This window comes from Bactrocera neohumeralis, chromosome 6 (genome assembly GCF_024586455.1).
Source record: "Bactrocera neohumeralis isolate Rockhampton chromosome 6, APGP_CSIRO_Bneo_wtdbg2-racon-allhic-juicebox.fasta_v2, whole genome shotgun sequence".
In the NCBI taxonomy this organism is placed as follows: domain Eukaryota; kingdom Metazoa; phylum Arthropoda; class Insecta; order Diptera; family Tephritidae; genus Bactrocera; species Bactrocera neohumeralis.
Window position 1 is genome coordinate 67,942,106 of NC_065923.1, and position 17,736 is coordinate 67,959,841.

A 17,736-nucleotide genomic window follows, 5' to 3' on the forward strand; every position below is an offset into this window, starting at 1 on the left:
CAGCAATCTGTTAAAAACCCCGTGGCAAAATCAAAGTTATGCGCCATTTTCAGCTTTTACACTTTCTACCATTTAAATTTTTTTCCTTTCTAACATCTCAGATTACGAGACAGCGGGCACGTGGTAAATAAAAATAATCAAAATACAGACTACGGCTGACAAGAATTGATATTGAGTTGCAGGAAAGTGATTAATTAAATTAAATTAAATCAAATTAAATTAAATTAAATCAAATGAAATAGAATAAAATAAAATAATAATAATAAAAGAACATAGTAATGATTACTGGAGGAAGCTTCTGTGCTTTCACTGCTGATTTTTATTTAATTTTTATATTTTTAATCAACTTTTTTAATTTTTTAAATTTTTCTTTTTTTAATACCTTTAATTTCGTTCATTACAAAGCAACGCGCTAGTTAAAATTTTTGCTCCAAATAAAACTCATTTAGCTCACTTTGTGGTAATAAATTTTATTTATAACCGTATTAAAGTCAAAAGTAATTAAATAAAATCCAAAGCTCGCAGCCAAACTACTTGACTTGGCGGCAATTTATTTTGTCAGTAAATTGGTCGGCATTCGTTGAAGATTTGTTAGCACAAATATAAAAAGTAAACGAAGCGCAGTACATCAAAAAAGAGACAGCTTGTCTTGATTTAGCACGATTCCCAGCGATTTAAATATTTTTTCTATTTAATAGTCACTCTCTAACTGAAAAATGCGTCAGACTTAGTCAGACGCCTTGTGTACTTAATATTTTTGCGCATTTTTCAGCACTGCCAACCAACAATAATTCCCATTCATTTGCTGAAATATGTTGAAAAATTGGCGGAGGATTTTTTGTGGTTATTTTTTCTATAAATTTTTTTTTATTTGCAATATATTTTGCTTATTTACAATATGCTGCCTGCAATTTCAGTGTCGTGTATTAAGCACGTAAATATACTTACATTTAATATAATGAGCACAACAGGTGCTAAAATGCGCTTAACTAGTAACTGTGCATATGTATAATGCTACATACTTTTATGCTTATTTTAGTTAATTTTTGAAACGCTAAATATACCTCAAAGCATTCGCAGCGTAATTTTTTAAATTTTTTCTACCAACTAAATAATTCTAACTAACCACAAAATTGTCGCAAATTGTAGGTTATTGCCAATAGACAGTGACTGTTTTGTATCTGTACACAGTAGTGTGCAAATAATTAGCACATTTGCGCTTAAATAAGCATTGTTGACTCTTCAACTAATCTAATATCTTGTTGAAATAAGGAGTGCAGAGCAGTTTTGAGTCAAGGCATGACTAAGAGAGGTTATTGAGTATAGATATTTTAAAAAATGCTATCTTCGAAAGGCAAGTGGCTGCTTTCTTACATATTGTCACCTAAAATGCAAAAAAACGTAGCATCAAAAAATTAAAATTTATATATGATTATGCAGCTTAAAATTTTCAGCTTCCGCTGTCAGATATAACCAATATACAAGTATAACCAAAACTCAAATTTTGTTTGAATAGGCGTGTTTTTATAGAGTTTTTCAGTAAGGCAAACAACGCCATATTTTTCCACGTTCTTTTAATATTTTTCTTCAGTAAGCCTTGCCATTTCGTTATGGAAAGATATACGATTACACAACGAGCCGAAATTATTAAAATTTACTACGGAAATTCGGAGTCAGTGGCCTCAACTTTAAGAGTTATTATATCGTTTTCACTTCGCCTAAACTTATGAAAAGTGGCGTTAGGTTATTTTGCAATTTAGGTGACGATATATACATATATTCCTCGATTCGTCAGTCTCTTGTAAAAAAATATACCAACGACATTTACAGCTGAAAAGTTAGCTAATTGAATAGAAAAGTAGAGAGTATGTGAATACTGAATTAAAATGGTAAAACGTGTGCTATTCTAACTCTATTTGATTATACCAGTGCATTGGATTTATGCCATTTCTTGTTTACGTAGCACCTCTCATTAAACTATTAACATATGCCAGTCTATATGATTTATACCATTTTATTGTTCATGTTATTAAAGTGGTATAAATATTTTGCTATTCTCTCACAAATTTTTTATACCAGTCTTTGGTATTTATAGTATTTTATTGTTTATTATACCAGTCCATGTGGTTTATACCATTTTCTTGTTCATATCGTTAATGTCTTGCTCTTCTATCATTGTTTGATTATACCAGTTTATATTATTTACGTCAGTTTCTTGTTCACATAGCTGCAGTCTGTTTATTATGCCTGTAGTTGTGATTTTTATGTATTTATACCAATTTATGGTATAAAAATGTTGCTATTCTCTATCAAATTGATTATGTCAGCCTCTGAATCTTTACCATTTTGTTGCTTACTTCAATTTTATTATACCAGTCCATGTAATTTATACCATTTTCTTGTTCATATTGTTAATGTGCTCTTTTTGATTATTCCAGTAGGTCTTATTTTTACTTATTTATTTCATTTTGTTTTTCACATTGTTTGAGGGATGAAACTCTTGCTATTCTAACTCAAGTATATTATACCAGTCTCTATCAAATTGATTATACCAGCCTCTGAATCTTTACCATTTTGCTGCTTACTTCAGTTTTATTATACCAGTCCATGTAATTTATACCATTTTCTTGTTCATATTGATAATGTGCTCTTTTTGTTTATTCCAGTAGGTCTTATTTTGACTTTTTTTTAACATTTTGTTTTTCACATTGTTTGAGGGATGAAACTCTTACTATTCTATCTCAAGTATATTATACCAGTCTATGTGATTTTAAGAACTTTTTTGTTTATGTCGTTTATGGTTCATAATTCTTGTTATTCTATTTTTTTTTGTGATTATACCAATCTATGTGATTTATATTAGTTTCCTTTTCACTTAGCCGCTCACATTAAAATGATGTAAAGTTTGCCATTCTATCACTAATTAATTATACCAATAGCTGGGAGCTTCATACCAATTTTTTGTTCGATTCTCTACTCTTCAAGGTTTGGTGAAACGAAGAGAGCTATTACAAGTGGCAGCATTTCCTTTTTGTTTCCCTCTTTAGTACACTTTATGTCACTCGTAGAATCGTTTTTCATTGGTTAAAGCGCCAATCCGTCATTCTGGTTACGATCTGGCGTAAAGTGATATCATCTTGAATTATCATTAAATTGCATTATAATAATAAATTCATAATTTTCTATTCCTTGAGCTTTTTGCTTACTTAAAATACCCAACATCAATTATTTCTGCCATCATAACTTTCACATGTCACATTACAAAAATCTGCGTCTGCTACTAAACTACACAAAACTGTACATTCAGCTGACAATTAGCATAATTGTCAGTTACCATAACCTAAAGGTGGTAAAAAATATTCCAGCCACCAATTATCACATTATTTTTCGTTAAAGTTTCCATACCAACAGTTTTGTTTTTAACCATTATACACATATTCTACACATTCATACATATTTACATAGAAGTTATATGCGGACAAACACACATGCTGTATTTTGGTTCAAGCGTCTTTCAACCTTTCTAAAACTTAAGACTTGATGCTTCTTTTTTTTGGCTTGTATTCTTTGTTATTATTTGATGTGTAATTGTTTTTGGTTTGGTTGTTGTTATTGTTTTGTTTTGGATGTTATTATTGTTGTTATAGTTCTTTACGCTTTTGGCTGGTGGCGCTTTTTCGACAAATATCCAAATTATAGCCAATTAAGCGCTTCAGAGTACTATATATGTAGCTTCGCTAATATCAAATATATTCATACATATGTATGTATGTGCCTCTATATGGTATATTATATACATATGTATATTTATGAATGAATCATTGGCGTGTGGCGCAGATTTGTTTTGTTTCACTATAAAGAAGTTATGGTCAACATACGCTGTTTTAATATTTCAAAAGTAGCAGCAGAAGCAGCGATCTGACATAGCTTGACTCAAAAATTTGTCTTATTTCACGTGCCTGATAACATTAATTTAGAGCAACAAATATTTGAATTTGAGAATTATGTATATAAATATTTTCTTGTCGTACAGCGTTGTCACAAAAAGTTTTTTTTTGTGTTAATAATCGTTAATTTTTCTGTAAACAGTTAGTGAGTCATGCTGAAAAACTTAGAATACACGCATGAATAACGGATGTTTTTTTGGTTTGAGTCATGAAACATATGGTTGTGGTTTGAGGATGAGTACTAGACTTCTTTAGACAAAACTACTTCATCAAATTTGGTTTCGAATTCGGTAATCAGCGGTATATCTTACTTCTTATTGCTAGATATTGTTTAAATCATTGAGAACAAGCTTCTACCATTTTCTCTTTAAATACCAGGAACAGATAGTCTAATTTTATTTCAACTCTACATTTACTGGAATGGAATCTATTGTGCTTAAAATTGGCGAAACTAAAATCCCAATCATTTTCATTTTAAAGCCTTTTTCTTAACCTTTGACAAAGTCTTCTGCATTAATATATCTATTACTATTTTTGTTCTAGTTAAGCTTCAGAGGAGGATTGTCAAAATTAACTATTCTGATTACTTAGATAGGAAAATGTAAAATCTAAACTTTACTTTATTGGAGAGGATTTGGAAATGTCTAATACTTTTATGTTGTTAAGCCTCTTTTGCATATTATTTAGAACCTCAAAATATTCGTTCGACATGCCCCAGAGCCAACAATAAATAAACAAGTTTTCCTCTTCCCGGATTTCGTTTTTTGGATCTCCCTGAATGGATTTTAGTAATGATAACCTTTTGCAATCTTGATTCCAAGAACCGCTGGGGACAGGGATGAAAGTGAAGAGAGAGAGAATTGGAATAAAAAGTTTTTCCTCCTCTCGGATTTCGTCTTTGGATGAATTTTAGTAATGATAACCTTGTACAGTCTTGTTGATTCCAAGAATGACCGGGGATAGGCAAGAAAGTGAAAATTTTTAATGCCGATTTAATAAACTTTGGTAATTCGAGGAATCGCTGGGACAAGATTGACAGTGCAAAATCGTATTGCTGACTTTATTTTGGTGATTCAAGAAATCGTTGAGCACAGAGCTGAAACGCAATTCGCCATTAGTATTATTGGACTGGGACTTGGAGGGAATTCCGATTACTGTTCGAGGATTGGCCTTCATATGAGCACAGGGAGCATTAGTCAGTTGCCGGAACTTACATGAACGGTGTTTTTTTTTGCTCTGTATGAATTGCTACAGTGATCTTCTTACCGGTAGCAAAGTGCAATTTCTCTACAATTGTAGGGCTTCAGTTGGAACAATAACCGACTGGCACCCAACCGATAGAACTAAAATTGTCGAATGCCAACTATCGAAGTTGTTAGAACATCGTGAGGTATAATCATTTCAACTGTCCTGCTTGCGTGAATCTAAGGCTGAAAAATTTTAGCAGTCAGAGCTTCAGCCCACCAAATGAACTAGCGGGAATCGAAATCGATCGATCTTAGCGGTTTTAAGATGGATTCAAGGTCTTTTCTTTATATAAACTCTTTTCAGGAGTTTTGCTAATAATCACAAAGAACTTCATTAACATTGTCCAAGTGTAATGCTTTGATAGTGAATGAACCTAACTTACGTGTATACTTGTATTTAAGGTATATCTTATTCTGTCTATATAATAAATAGAAAGCAAAAAATACATACATACAGACGTATCTTAATGGTTATCTAGCGTTTTCTAAAAATAATTTTGAGCCAATTAACAACTTTAAACCAAATAAGGCATCAAGCACTTCATGTCAGATTATCAGCTTGCGTACTCTTTACTACGCATATCAATCAAGCTGTAGTGACTCATATGGGATTCTTAACAGTAAGCGACCACATAGCAACCGCCTTATTAACATGTTCTGTGGCGTCTGCGCAGCCATTGAACTCACTATCGCGCTGCTTTCGGAGTGGGTATCATTGCTATGGGTATTACCCAGCTATGGAAATTGAATTTATAACAAGTGCTACTCAAAATACGCTGTATATGTGTGTGCATATGTAGGAGTATGTGTGCACGCGTTTAGGTCCGGAAACGCGCTTGGGCATCAGCTGTCGCTCAAAGCATGGCTGGCTCAAGCACTTGCACTCGCTGACGATTTCCGAAATCCGTTTATAAAACGAGTGCGATTGTATTGGATATCGGCGCATTGACAAGTGTACTTACTCGTAATTCCCAGTATTGACGGATATTGGTAATTTGTATATAAAATGCTTGTGGACTATTAAGTACAATAAAACAGATATTTCATTCTCTATTTTTTATTTTTAACTCTTCGAAGTCTGAGTGCCCGTAGCGAATGCAATTAATTTAATTTGTAATCACTTTTGACAAATTCAGCGTGACCGAAATGACAGCTCAAAAGTAAAAAAATCAGAAAAAAATTTTATTTCGGTTGCTACGTGGGCATTATACCCTTTATATGTAAATAAAAAAAAAAGTTTTCCGTACAAGGAGTTTATTTTAACAGGTCAGTTTGTATGACAGCTATATGCTATAGTGTTCCGATCTGAACAATATTCTAGTATATTGTAGCACTGCTATAGTTAATAATTAATGCCAAGTTTCGTCAGCATATCTTGCGAAATGAAGAAGCTTTCCATACAAGAGTTTTATTTTGATCGTTCAGTTTGTATGACAGCTATATGCTATAGTGTTCCGATCTGAACAATATATTAAGAGATTATAGCGCTACTTTATGTTATATTCAGTGCAAAATTTCTTGAAAATATCTCGTCAAATAAAAAAGTTTGCCATACAAGAACTTGATTTGGAGCGATCAATTGGTATGACAGCTATATGATATAGTGGTCCGATAACAGCGATTCCGACAAATGAGCAGCTTCTTGGCAAGAAAAGGACGTGTGCAAAGTTTCAGTTCGTTTAAATCGACTCAGCGCGCCATGCTGCTCATGTATATATGTATGTATATATTTTATAGAGTCTCCAACTGGTCTCTCTGTATCTTACAAGCTACGTGTCGAACTTAATATACCATGAAAAGGGTATACAAATTTAAAATTAAATTAAATTACAACAACAATGTTAAGTGTTTAGTGACGAATCTCTAAGCTGTAAAGTCCAAGACCCCGCTGTAGTGTGCGTAAAGCTCTTGCCCCGTCGCGTAAACGCACAAATCAGTCTAATGTGTTTGACATTGGCTTTTTAACACGCACGATTAGTTACGCGCCGCGTCAACTGTTTATTGATTAATTTCTAAATGAAGAATTACCACTCATTTTATAAACTTAAGCAGCAATTATTTATCAACTCATTATTACTTTTTTCGTGTTTTGCAGGACGACGACATGGGTTTCAGTTCGCGCATGGACTGCTGCGGGCAGTTCGTCAAGTACAGCCTGTTCATTTCGAATTTGATAATATTTGTGAGTATAATCAAAACTTAATTACGCACATAAACACATTTAATTGATTTGTTAAATCTTTTCTGGCACTTAAGCGTCAAACTTAGCCTTGCTTCAGCTTGTGCTGTGACCTTAATTAGAGCTAATTGTTTGTCGCTTTTTATAAAATGTTTGATTGGAGCATTACTTTACACATTTTTCTTGACATTATTACATGCTAAATTTTCAATTCCCTCTCTATCTCTATCTCTCCCTCTCCCTCTCTTTCTCTCTTTATTTCTCTCTCTCTGTTTGATTTTTTAGGTTGGCGGCGCAACGGTCTTTACGCTTACACTATGGACGCTCGTGGATCGCAGTTTTATGAATGAGTTGTTGGGCACGAATCTCTTCTCGGGCGCCGTTTACGTCTTATTGGTTACGTCGGTGGCGATTTGTTTGCTCTCGTTTTTGGGTTGCGTGGGGGCTGGTAAAGAGGTCAAATGCCTGTTGTTAACGGTGAGTTCAAGTTCAATATGTGATAAATTGTGTTCTTTATTGATATGTATATTGTATTATAAATTATTTAATTAGAAAATAATTGATTAAAAATTATGTTTCCTTAATATCCGGGGAAAATTTGTGTAAATGCAGTTATAAAATCAATTTATCATCTCTGCTGCGTTTTTGTCGATATTTTCGATTCTTTTTGGGAATTATGACCTTGTTCTGGAATTGACCCGAACATAGAAATGCTCTAAATTAGCTTAGCCCTGTGATAAAGTAAAATTGCCAAGTCAAAGAAACAGCGAAATTATTGGATATATAATATTCGGGGAATTGATATCTAATAAATGTCTTATATAAGTCTTGGATATTTGAAAAATTACATTACAGATACCTATACGGCGAGTTAAATGATCTGTAGAAGGATAAAAACAGTTGCTTTGCCTGATATATGGTACATCGGTTAAGTTAAGTTAGTCTGGTAGGCCAATGAGCCACGCATCGACATTTTGAGGATCTACATAGCAAGCCAGTAGATATTCCTTGTGTATCGTGCTTTCAAATCCAGATCGTGACTTAAGATAACAAATCACACAAATATATCGAAAACCATTCAACAGGCTTCCAAAGTTCAACTCCTTTAATTATAATCCTTATTTTGTAAAGGGAAGTTCGTACGTAAGTACGTTTGGTCCTAAGGAAATCTGAGAAATAAAAATAAGCTTAGTTGTAGGTGTTTTTACTGACATATGGAACGGCTTGGCGCATTTTACGTCGAGATCTTAAATTGAAAGCATACAAAAGCTTGTGTAAGAACTGAAGCCGTTCAACCTTCCCAAGCGACAACGTTTCACTCTAAGGGCTCTTTAAAAGTTCCAAGAATTTTTCGAGACATATTTTGTTCAGCGATGACGCCCATTTCCGGCTAGACTCTGGCAAAATTGCCGCATCTGGGACGAAGAGCAAGCTGTAGAGATTCAAGAGCTGCCATGTCATCTAAAGAAAAACAACAGCTTGGTATTGTTTGTAAGTCGATGGAATCGTCCGTCCAAATTTCTTCAAAAATGTTACCGGCGAGAACATAACAGATATCGCGCCATGATAACCGACTATTTGTTGTCTGAAATTGAAGCTCGTGATCTTCGGGACATTTGGTTTCAACAAGACGGTGCCACTTTCCACACATCCCATTAATCAATGGATTTATTGAGAGAACACTTCAGTGAGCAGATAATTTCCGTTTTGGGCCGGTCGATTGACCACCAAGATCGTGTGATAACACACCTTTAGGGTTTTTTCTGTAAGGATATATCAAATGTTGTGTCCATGCAGACAATCTCGCTTCGATTTAGGCCTTGGAGCAAAACATCACGCACTTTTCACCCTTTATTTAATATTTGAGATCCATACAAATCCCAAAGGATGAAAGAGATGAATAGTGGGATTGAGTCGGACAGTTTTTGATTCAGTTTTCCGCACCCCTTGTTCCGACGGTCTACTTGTATTGTTCCTGCAGGGATTTGTCACTGACAGCAAGAAGATTAGATTAAAGGAAAGTCTGTCCATGAAGTAGCTAACAGAAAGTTTTCATTTCAGTTTCGCCTATACTAAGAGGCAGATTTAGTTTAAGGGTTAATTGCAACTTCATATTTTTTATTACTGTAATAAATGCTTTCTCATAAGACTTCTATAATGTGACTTTTTCATTACAGTATTTCATAATTGTGGCGCTAGTGTTTGTGACGATGTTAATCGGTGGCATACTGGGCTATGTCTTTAGGGAACGTGTACAGCAAACGATGAGACAGGTAAGCCACTGCAAAAAAATATAATAAACTAAAACTAATTATTAAAATATTTTTGTTTAAAATAATTTCAACATTTTTTATTAATAAATTTCGTGCCTCACAGGAAATGCGCGCCACCATGGCACTCTACGGAAGCCGTCGTGACGTCACTTTAGCGTGGGATCAAACGCAGGAGCGTCTGCAGTGCTGCGGTGTGGACACCTGGCACGATTGGAATCGCTACGGACCCGTACCAGAGTCTTGCTGTCAGGAATTGTTCGGAGGACAACGCAAAGACTGCAGCATCTTCCCGACAATAACAAATCTCTACAGTCAGGGCTGTCTCTATGTGACGACAAACTTCATACGCGATCATGCGGCGTTAATTGGCGGCACTGCCATAGCGGTGGCCATATTAATGGTATGAAATTGTGTTATAGTTAACATTTTCTAAATAATACTGAGTTTCTAAAAATTTATGCACAATTTCTCTTACAGATATTTGGCATGATATTCTCATGTCTGCTATTTAATATGATTGAATAGTTGGATGGGCAATGAGTAGGCGTAATGTCGAGAAATAAGCAAAAAAAGTGTTGGAAGTTGCAGAATTATTAGAAGAGCAAGTATATACAACTGATTAGCAACAAAAAAGCGCTTACACATACACACACAAATACACTTATACACACAAATACACATATTCATACACTATAACGCAAATTCATATGAGAATCCCAACACAAGTCCAAAATCTAAGCACGCACCTTTACTTAAAAATACATATGTACACGCAGAGCTACACAAATCCAACAAAAACCATTGGCAGTTAATTAAAAATACCGTACAAATTATACTCAAAACAAAATTAAAACAAACTTTATGGCTTAACGCCTGAAAGTAGGCCACTAAACTGCGCCAGCGCGCTAGAAACCTACGTCATATTCGTAAAATTAATTATTTGCATGTTGTACCATTTATCACACAGTCCCATTAATTGTAAAATTATTTTAAGCAAGTTTTGTTTGTAAATTAAATATTGCTCATTCAAGTTTTTGCGTTACGAAACGCTGCTGTATCAAAAAAGTATTATTTTCGAATTTGTAAGTGCATAATAAATACATATATGTATACTTGTATAATATTTGTCATTGTTGTAAAGCAATGCATTAATTTTTAAAATATATTCTATGTATAAATATTTACTTTAAACCATAAAATATATGTATTTGAGCAGCTGGTCGCCTGAAAGTATGCTACGCGCTCCTAAAGGTATGCTACGGAAAGTTGTGCTAACTATAAAATATGTTTGAAACAAAAGCGTGTCTAAGACTATGCTACGCGCGCCTAAAGTTATGCTACGAGTGCCTAAAGTTATGCTACGTAGAGCTGTGCTAATTACGAGATATGTTTGAAACAAAAGCGTGCTTTGTTGTAATTTAGAAAATCACTCACATACTTTAAGACAGTTAATTTCGCTTAAGCAGCCAGCTGTGCTTTACTATCGTCAGCTTAAATACATAAATATACATAAAAACGATTAGTAATATTTTTTAGTTGTATTTAGCTCCATTACAAAATATTTTCGTTGAAATTTTAATGTGCTCCAAAATCAATACATTAATAGCTTTTAAGTCTATATAAATACCTGTATACCGTACTTAAGCAATATCGTATTCATTAATACTATACATAAGACTCCAATATCGTATACTTTGTCTTGCATATATCGTCCGTTATTTGAGCATATCATAATTATAAGCATAAATAAATATTTCAATTCTGTAATAAAATATAATTCCTTCATTCTCTGTATGTATTTAACTGTAAACTCTAATTACGTTATAAATCGAAATTTTTTGGTTGAAATACAAGTCAAATATATTATTGTTAAACTACACAATTACGATTAAGGTCGTTTGAAATTTTGAAGAATAACAAGCAAGAACGTAAACTTCACCGAAGCTTTAATGATTTGCATAAATGAAAAAGTTTTTCATAAAAGGAACTGATTTTGTTTGTTTAGTTTGTCATAGCTATATGCTATAGTAGTCCGATTTCAACGATTTGGTCGAAGATTGTGCTTTTGCCTTAAACAATAGTCCATGGTAGGTTTTGTATGTCAGGGTCTAATCTGGATAAGCTTGCCATCAGCATATCGCCCACCATGCATGCGCGACACAGCGTGAAAGCGGCTATCAATGAAGCTGGCGGACTCTCCCACAGACAGCACGGTTTTAAACACGGAATTTCCGCTATCCGAAGCGTCATTAAAAGTGTAAAAGTCGCACAGCGTAGATGCCTCAAATACCAGCAAATAGTTGTGTTGGCAACTTTAGAGGTTCGAATTGCCTTTAATAGCGCGAGATGGGCGGACATGATTGACGCTTTAGAGAAAAATCTTAGAATCCCCGATTACCTTAATGCTGTGCTACGAAGCACAAAATGTCAGGAGCAGCACAAGGGTCCATTTTAGGCCCAGACAGAATACTAAAATTTGAAAAGCCAGCTGAAAGATATTTAAACGTGGAAGACATTGCAGCAGTACTCACAGCCCGATACACGGAGGAAGCCCGACGAAAGCTGAATTAGGTCATGAGTCGGACACAAACATGGCCTGACTCACAGCTGGAGATTCCAGCTCGCTACAAAAAAAAGAACAACTACTGCTGACGACCAAGCACATAATGACAAAAAAATCTGTGAATTAACTAGGCGTAAGACTGGACCCCATATAAACCTTCAGCACGCCGCAGGAAAGCAGCGCAAATCAGCTCCTATCTTAGCAGACTAATGGCCAACATAGGAGGGTCCACACATGAAAAGAGAAAGCTCCTAATGTCAACAACCACCAGCCTCTTAATATACTGAGTTTTGTGAGCGATTTGGGTAGATGTGCTAAAAAATTGACATTCTAGCGCAGGAAAAAAAGCTGTGGAGCTAAAGAAAACGGCCACACTTATAAGAGATTTAAATTTATGGACAAGTCGCAAATTTGGAGAACTTAACTTAATTTCTACACAACGTACAAAGAACCTTCATAGAAAAGTAAAGTCGCACCGCCGTAGAAGACCTGGTTGTCGCAATAAATGTGGACAATTTAATTGGTGTCATGCTGGAGAGCGAAAAAACTGGGGGATTATCCAAAAATTCGTAGCAAAAAAATGGATCCTGGACACAGGTGCTTAGAAGTAAATCTCTCAATGAGTAAAATGGAACACCACCCTGAAATAATGCGAAATTCTGGATAAGTAGGAGTTTAACCTGCTTTAACCTGGTTTTACGCAGCAACATGAGCTCTAGTTTACGGGTGGTGTTTGGACTCCAAGTACGCAATTCAGTGGAAGGGAGTCAATGTGGGTGCTACTGTGAATTGCGTTCAGTAGCCGTCGGAAAATGGTTGCGTCTGAAATTTGCTCAGTATATTACTCCAGTTCGTCGACATGCTGGTGCAGTGTGAGAGACGTATATTATGGCCCTTAATAGGGAGTTGCTGATAGGGAGTTCGGAGTGCGGTGATCTGGTAGTTCTGTATCTTTCCCATCTATGTTCTCTGCGTGCAGGCGATCTATTATATATATTTTGGGGTTTGTTGTAAATGACCGGTCGGCGGATCGCCCTGTATGTTGCCTGCTTTAGTTCAGTGCAGTGTTGACAAAGACGAAGGCCGTTATAACGAAGTCGATCTCTACAGATGTGAGCTGTCAATGATTGTGGATAGGATCTTTTTGACAACTTGTGCTGCACAGCCTACTGTGTGGGTGACTAAGAATTGCCGAAAACTTGGACCCAAGCTATCGGCTGTACAGTAAGTTTTCGCTTTTGCACAAATTTCACAGCAGCCGATACGACGGTATCGAAATGGCCCCGCATTTCATCCGGACAAGGGTTTTTATTTCAATGATCCTTTCTGTTTGAATCGGTAAGTAATAATTCCTCCTATGCATGTTCTTTTAATGCGGATAATCTTATTGGCTATGTGTTTCTCCGCATATGCATTTATTCGAGAATACAGAATGAGTTCAGATTTCATCAAGAGCCTCTGTTGAAGCAGTTTTCAGCCCTGTAATCTCCAGCCAGCAGGTTCTTTGTACCTGTTCCAGTGGTTTTTCGATACTGCTATCCCCCACATAGCTTATATTAAGCCAGTAGATCATGTGACGCAACGCTCCTCTGTAGGAGTTCCAGATTCGGAGTGCTTTGGAAGCTCTACGGTCAATTTGTTCTTTCCAGCTTAGTTTGTTATCTTGGATAACTCCGAGATATTGGACTAAAAGACTTAGAACCGTGATATTTTACCGAGCTGTAGAGTATAACAGTTATACACCTTGAAGAGGAGAGATTGAATTGCAAAGTTTTCGTTCTTCTTGTGAAAAGACAGACTTTTATTTTCTCCGGATTAAACATCAGTCCATGCAATTCTACCCAGTCGGCGGAGATCTCAAGGGTACTTTCTTTGAACCTCTCTAAGGTTCAACACTGAACTGAGGACAGCGTGGTCATCCACGTAGCAGAGAACCTTGAAGTTCTTCCTGTCGAGGAGAACTAATAATTCGTTGATCAAGATGACACAAAGCAAGGGGGATAGAATGCCTTCTGGCGTGGTGCCAGAAGTGACCTTATCTAGATTACTTAATGGAAAATATGTAAAGGTGGGTCGTAGAAATATCTGCTGAAAGTTTTACAAAAGGTTAAGGTTATTACAAATAAAAAATTAACTTGGTTCCGATTTTAAAAGAACTTTAAAATATTTAAAATAAAGAAAAATATTTTTGGTTTATAGTGCCAAAAAAATCAACCCTGCCCTGTCATTTAAGCTTAGCACTGACAGATAACTTCATAGCGCGCTGTTGTCTAACGGCTCCAACTGCGCGCGCCAAAACATTCCAGCCTAACGGCGCACATTTCACTCTTTGTTTTATTAATAATACTGTGTATCAAAATTTTCTAGCCAAATGTATTAAACTAAAGTATTAAGAAGCTATTTAAATAAGAAATTATTTGTGTAATCATACGTAATAACAACAATGGAAAACTGCAAAACACCCACGCTGGCACAGGTGATGGAGTTCAAGTACGAACTCACACCTACAATGGTCTTTGACCCCAGCCGGCTGCAGGACGCGCAAAATCTAATTGTTAACCGCATAAATGTGCGCTGCTTTACGCCGACAATGAAGAACTTCCAATCGCCCGGACTGTCACCCATCAACGATTGTGAGCAGACGCTGCTCGGCGGTGTTGCCGTTGGCGTCGCCGCCAATCTGGAGAGTCTGCAGAAGACCCGTGCGATGACGGCTGCTGTGAAGGAGGAATATTTCAAAGTGCCGCTTAAGATATCGAAAAATGTACAACAAAAACAAACATTTGCGGTGCAACAGCAACTGCAACAACAACAGCAACAAATGCCGCAAAAGTTCGCTTGTCACAAACATTTCGTCAGCGATTCACCGCCGGTCTTTACGCTGAACTCCACCACCAATTCGGATACGGATTTCAGCATCGACAACACGAGCCCAGATAGTTCAGCTATACTTGGTTATGCCAATAACAACAACAACAATAACAACAGTAGCAATAATGATAGTACTTCGGTTAGCTTGAATAGCAGCAACAATGTCACATTTACCAACAGTTTAAGTAATTACTACAACAATAATAACAACACCAGTAATACATCGAAAAATGTCAGCAATAGCAATCTGCTCGATCGCACCATGAATGTCTCGACGCTGCTGCGCAGTGTTGGTCTTGAGCAGTACATTGATGGCTTTGAGGAGCAAAATATGGACTTGGAGCAGTTTTTGAATCTACGCGCTGAGGACATTCCGCGTTTAGGCATACATTCAATGGAGCACCAAAAGATACTCTTAGATTTGCTGAACGAGTTGAATGGCTTTTAATTCTTCGTTTCTCGTATAATTCTTTAATTTTTAATGTATTCCTCGTATAGTGCTTATTTTGTGAAAGCAATTGTCTATTCAAGTTTTTTAATAAATTTATCTTTAAATTCTATGAAATTACTGGATTCAGGTGTGTTAGTGTAGGCGGATAAAGTGCGGAGAGTAGCGGACTTCTTACTATTTCTAAGCGCTATGAGTGAGCCGTAGACGAGTTGGTACTACTAGTTGGCTCAGGGTTCCAACTGCTAACTGTGGATAGCTAAGTTTTTCAAATCTTCTTAAATGTATTATTTCCGTTCCTCTCTTTTTCTCTCGTTTCATGCTTTTCCAGTGCTCCGAATAAGTCGGAATTTATTAGGTTGAGCAATCCAGACCATTACTCGCAATAAAAGAAAGCAATTATTTATATCTTCTTCTTCTTTATTGGCATAGACACCGCTTACGCGGTTATAGCCGAGTTTACAACAGCGCACCAGTTGTTCTTCTTTTTCTGTTTGTTGTCAACTGAAGACTTCTTTCCAACGAAGTGTAGGTCTTCCTCTGTTTCCCCCGGGGGATACTGCGTCGAATACTCTCAGAGTTGGAGTGTTATCATCCATTCGGACGACACCTAGCCAGCGTAGTCGGGATCACTTAATTCGCTGAATTATGTCAATATCGTCGTATATTACATACAGCATCTTTCCATCGACTACGTAATCGCTGTTGCCAATGCGCAAAGTACCATAAATCTTCCGCTGAAACTTTCTCTCGAAAACTCGTAACGTCGACTCATCAGATGTTGTCATCGTCCACTCCTCTGCACCATAAAGACGGGGATGATGAGTGACTTGTAGATTTTGGTTTTTGTTCAGCGAGAGATAACTTTATTTCTCAATTGCCTACTCGGTCTGAAGTAGCACCTGCTGACAAGAGTTATTCTGCGTTGGATTTCGAGACCGACGTTGGTGTTGATTTTAATGCTGGTTCCAAGATAGACGAAATTATCTACGACTTCGAAGTCATAACTGGTCAACAGTGACGTGGGAGTCCAGTCGCTAGTGCGACGGCTGCTGGGTTGAACACAGGAGATATTTCGTCTTGTCCTCGTTCACCACCGGACCCATTTGCTCCTTATCGCTTCCTTATCCAGTCTTGTGAAAGTAGAACTAACTGCGCGGTTTTTGAGGCCAAAGATATCAATATCATCGGCGTAGGCCAACAGCTGTACACTCTTATAGAAGTTTGTACCTTTCCTATTCAGATCTACAGCTAGAATCTTTTTATTCAGCTGTAGATTGAAGAAGTCGCACGAAAGAGAGTCGCCTTATCTGAAACTCGTTTGGTATCGAACGACTCGCTGAGGTTCTTCCCGATCCTGACGGTGCTTTTGGTATTGCTCAACGTCAGTTTACATAGCAGTATTAGTTTTGCGGAGATGAATTATTTATAAATTTGCTATATATGTACTATATATAGTCCAAATTTACGTCCTACTTAAGAATATTGTCTAGCTGTTGGCCGAAAAATAAAGGTCTTAATAGCTTGTGGCCATCTTTGAAGAAAGAAATAAAGGTCCTAAGGGTTTTAAGGCACCTTCGAAGGGCTGAGAACTTTATGAGCAATTTTTTCAGCGGCCAACTATCAATCGGAGCTTGGCCATTGACTCAAGAAAAAGGAGCATCTTAAATCCACCGCCACTGATTCCTAAAGACAGCGATATAGTGTTTCCAAGCGTATAAAAAATTACTTCGTTTCCAATTTCTGACCAAGATTAAAACTTTTTTTTCTTTGTAAGCGGTAGCTCTTCAATGGTCAATGCCATAGTTTTGATTGGTTTCGCCGATAGTCGGGTCTTTGTAACCGGGCAGACCCAGATTTTTATCAGCTGAAGGATGGTCAACACAACAGAATTCCTCAAAATGATTTGAGAAATGTTTGCTGCCGCCGAGAATAGTTCTAGCTCAAAAATAAATTAGGTGGTCGGAGATAGGAAAACTGATGCTTGAGGCTATTCGGAGGACCATCCATCGGTTAAGATAAAAGCTTTTCTTCTTCTTCTCTTCCTAAGCTGTGGGTAATTTCTCATTGGGGGCGTTTTTAACGTGGCGGGTACCAAGCCCAGCGCCAGTTGAATCTATGTATAGCAAATTGGATGTGAAAGCATCCTGTCTAAGATAACCGAAGAGAGTCTTGGTTATTTTTTTTTTGTGAGTTAGGTGATATTTT

The 17,736-nt window shown here is 36.5% G+C and overlaps 3 protein-coding genes across 6 annotated transcripts in view; 2 read left to right on the forward strand and 1 right to left on the reverse strand.

Moving 5' to 3' along the window:
• The window catches only part of LOC126762507 (CD151 antigen), a 56,206-nt gene extending 45,117 nt beyond the window's left edge, over nt 1-11,089 (forward strand). For all 4 annotated transcript variants that reach the window (XM_050479299.1, XM_050479301.1, XM_050479300.1 and 1 more), the window contains 5 exons: nt 7,290-7,376; nt 7,659-7,850; nt 9,551-9,646; nt 9,750-10,046; nt 10,124-11,089. In XM_050479299.1, the coding sequence (XP_050335256.1) occupies nt 7,299-7,376; nt 7,659-7,850; nt 9,551-9,646; nt 9,750-10,046; nt 10,124-10,171 (711 nt within the window). In that variant the 5' untranslated portion in view covers nt 7,290-7,298 and the 3' untranslated portion in view covers nt 10,172-11,089. The remainder of the gene's footprint in view (nt 1-7,289; nt 7,377-7,658; nt 7,851-9,550; nt 9,647-9,749; nt 10,047-10,123) is intronic.
• The window catches only part of LOC126762498 (serine-rich adhesin for platelets), a 234,692-nt gene that overhangs the window by 132,942 nt on the left and 84,014 nt on the right, over nt 1-17,736 (reverse strand). The window lies entirely within an intron of this gene.
• On the forward strand, nt 14,505-15,645 carry LOC126762505 (protein matrimony-like). The gene has a single exon (XM_050479296.1). The coding sequence runs from the start codon at nt 14,653-14,655 to the stop codon at nt 15,526-15,528; it is 876 nt and encodes a 291-aa protein (XP_050335253.1). The 5' UTR covers nt 14,505-14,652; the 3' UTR covers nt 15,529-15,645.

Excerpts from the sequence above, each read along its gene's own strand:
- LOC126762505 (XM_050479296.1), top strand. The coding sequence starts at position 14,653 with ATGGAAAACTGCAAAACACCCACGCTGGCACAGGTGATGGAGTTCAAG.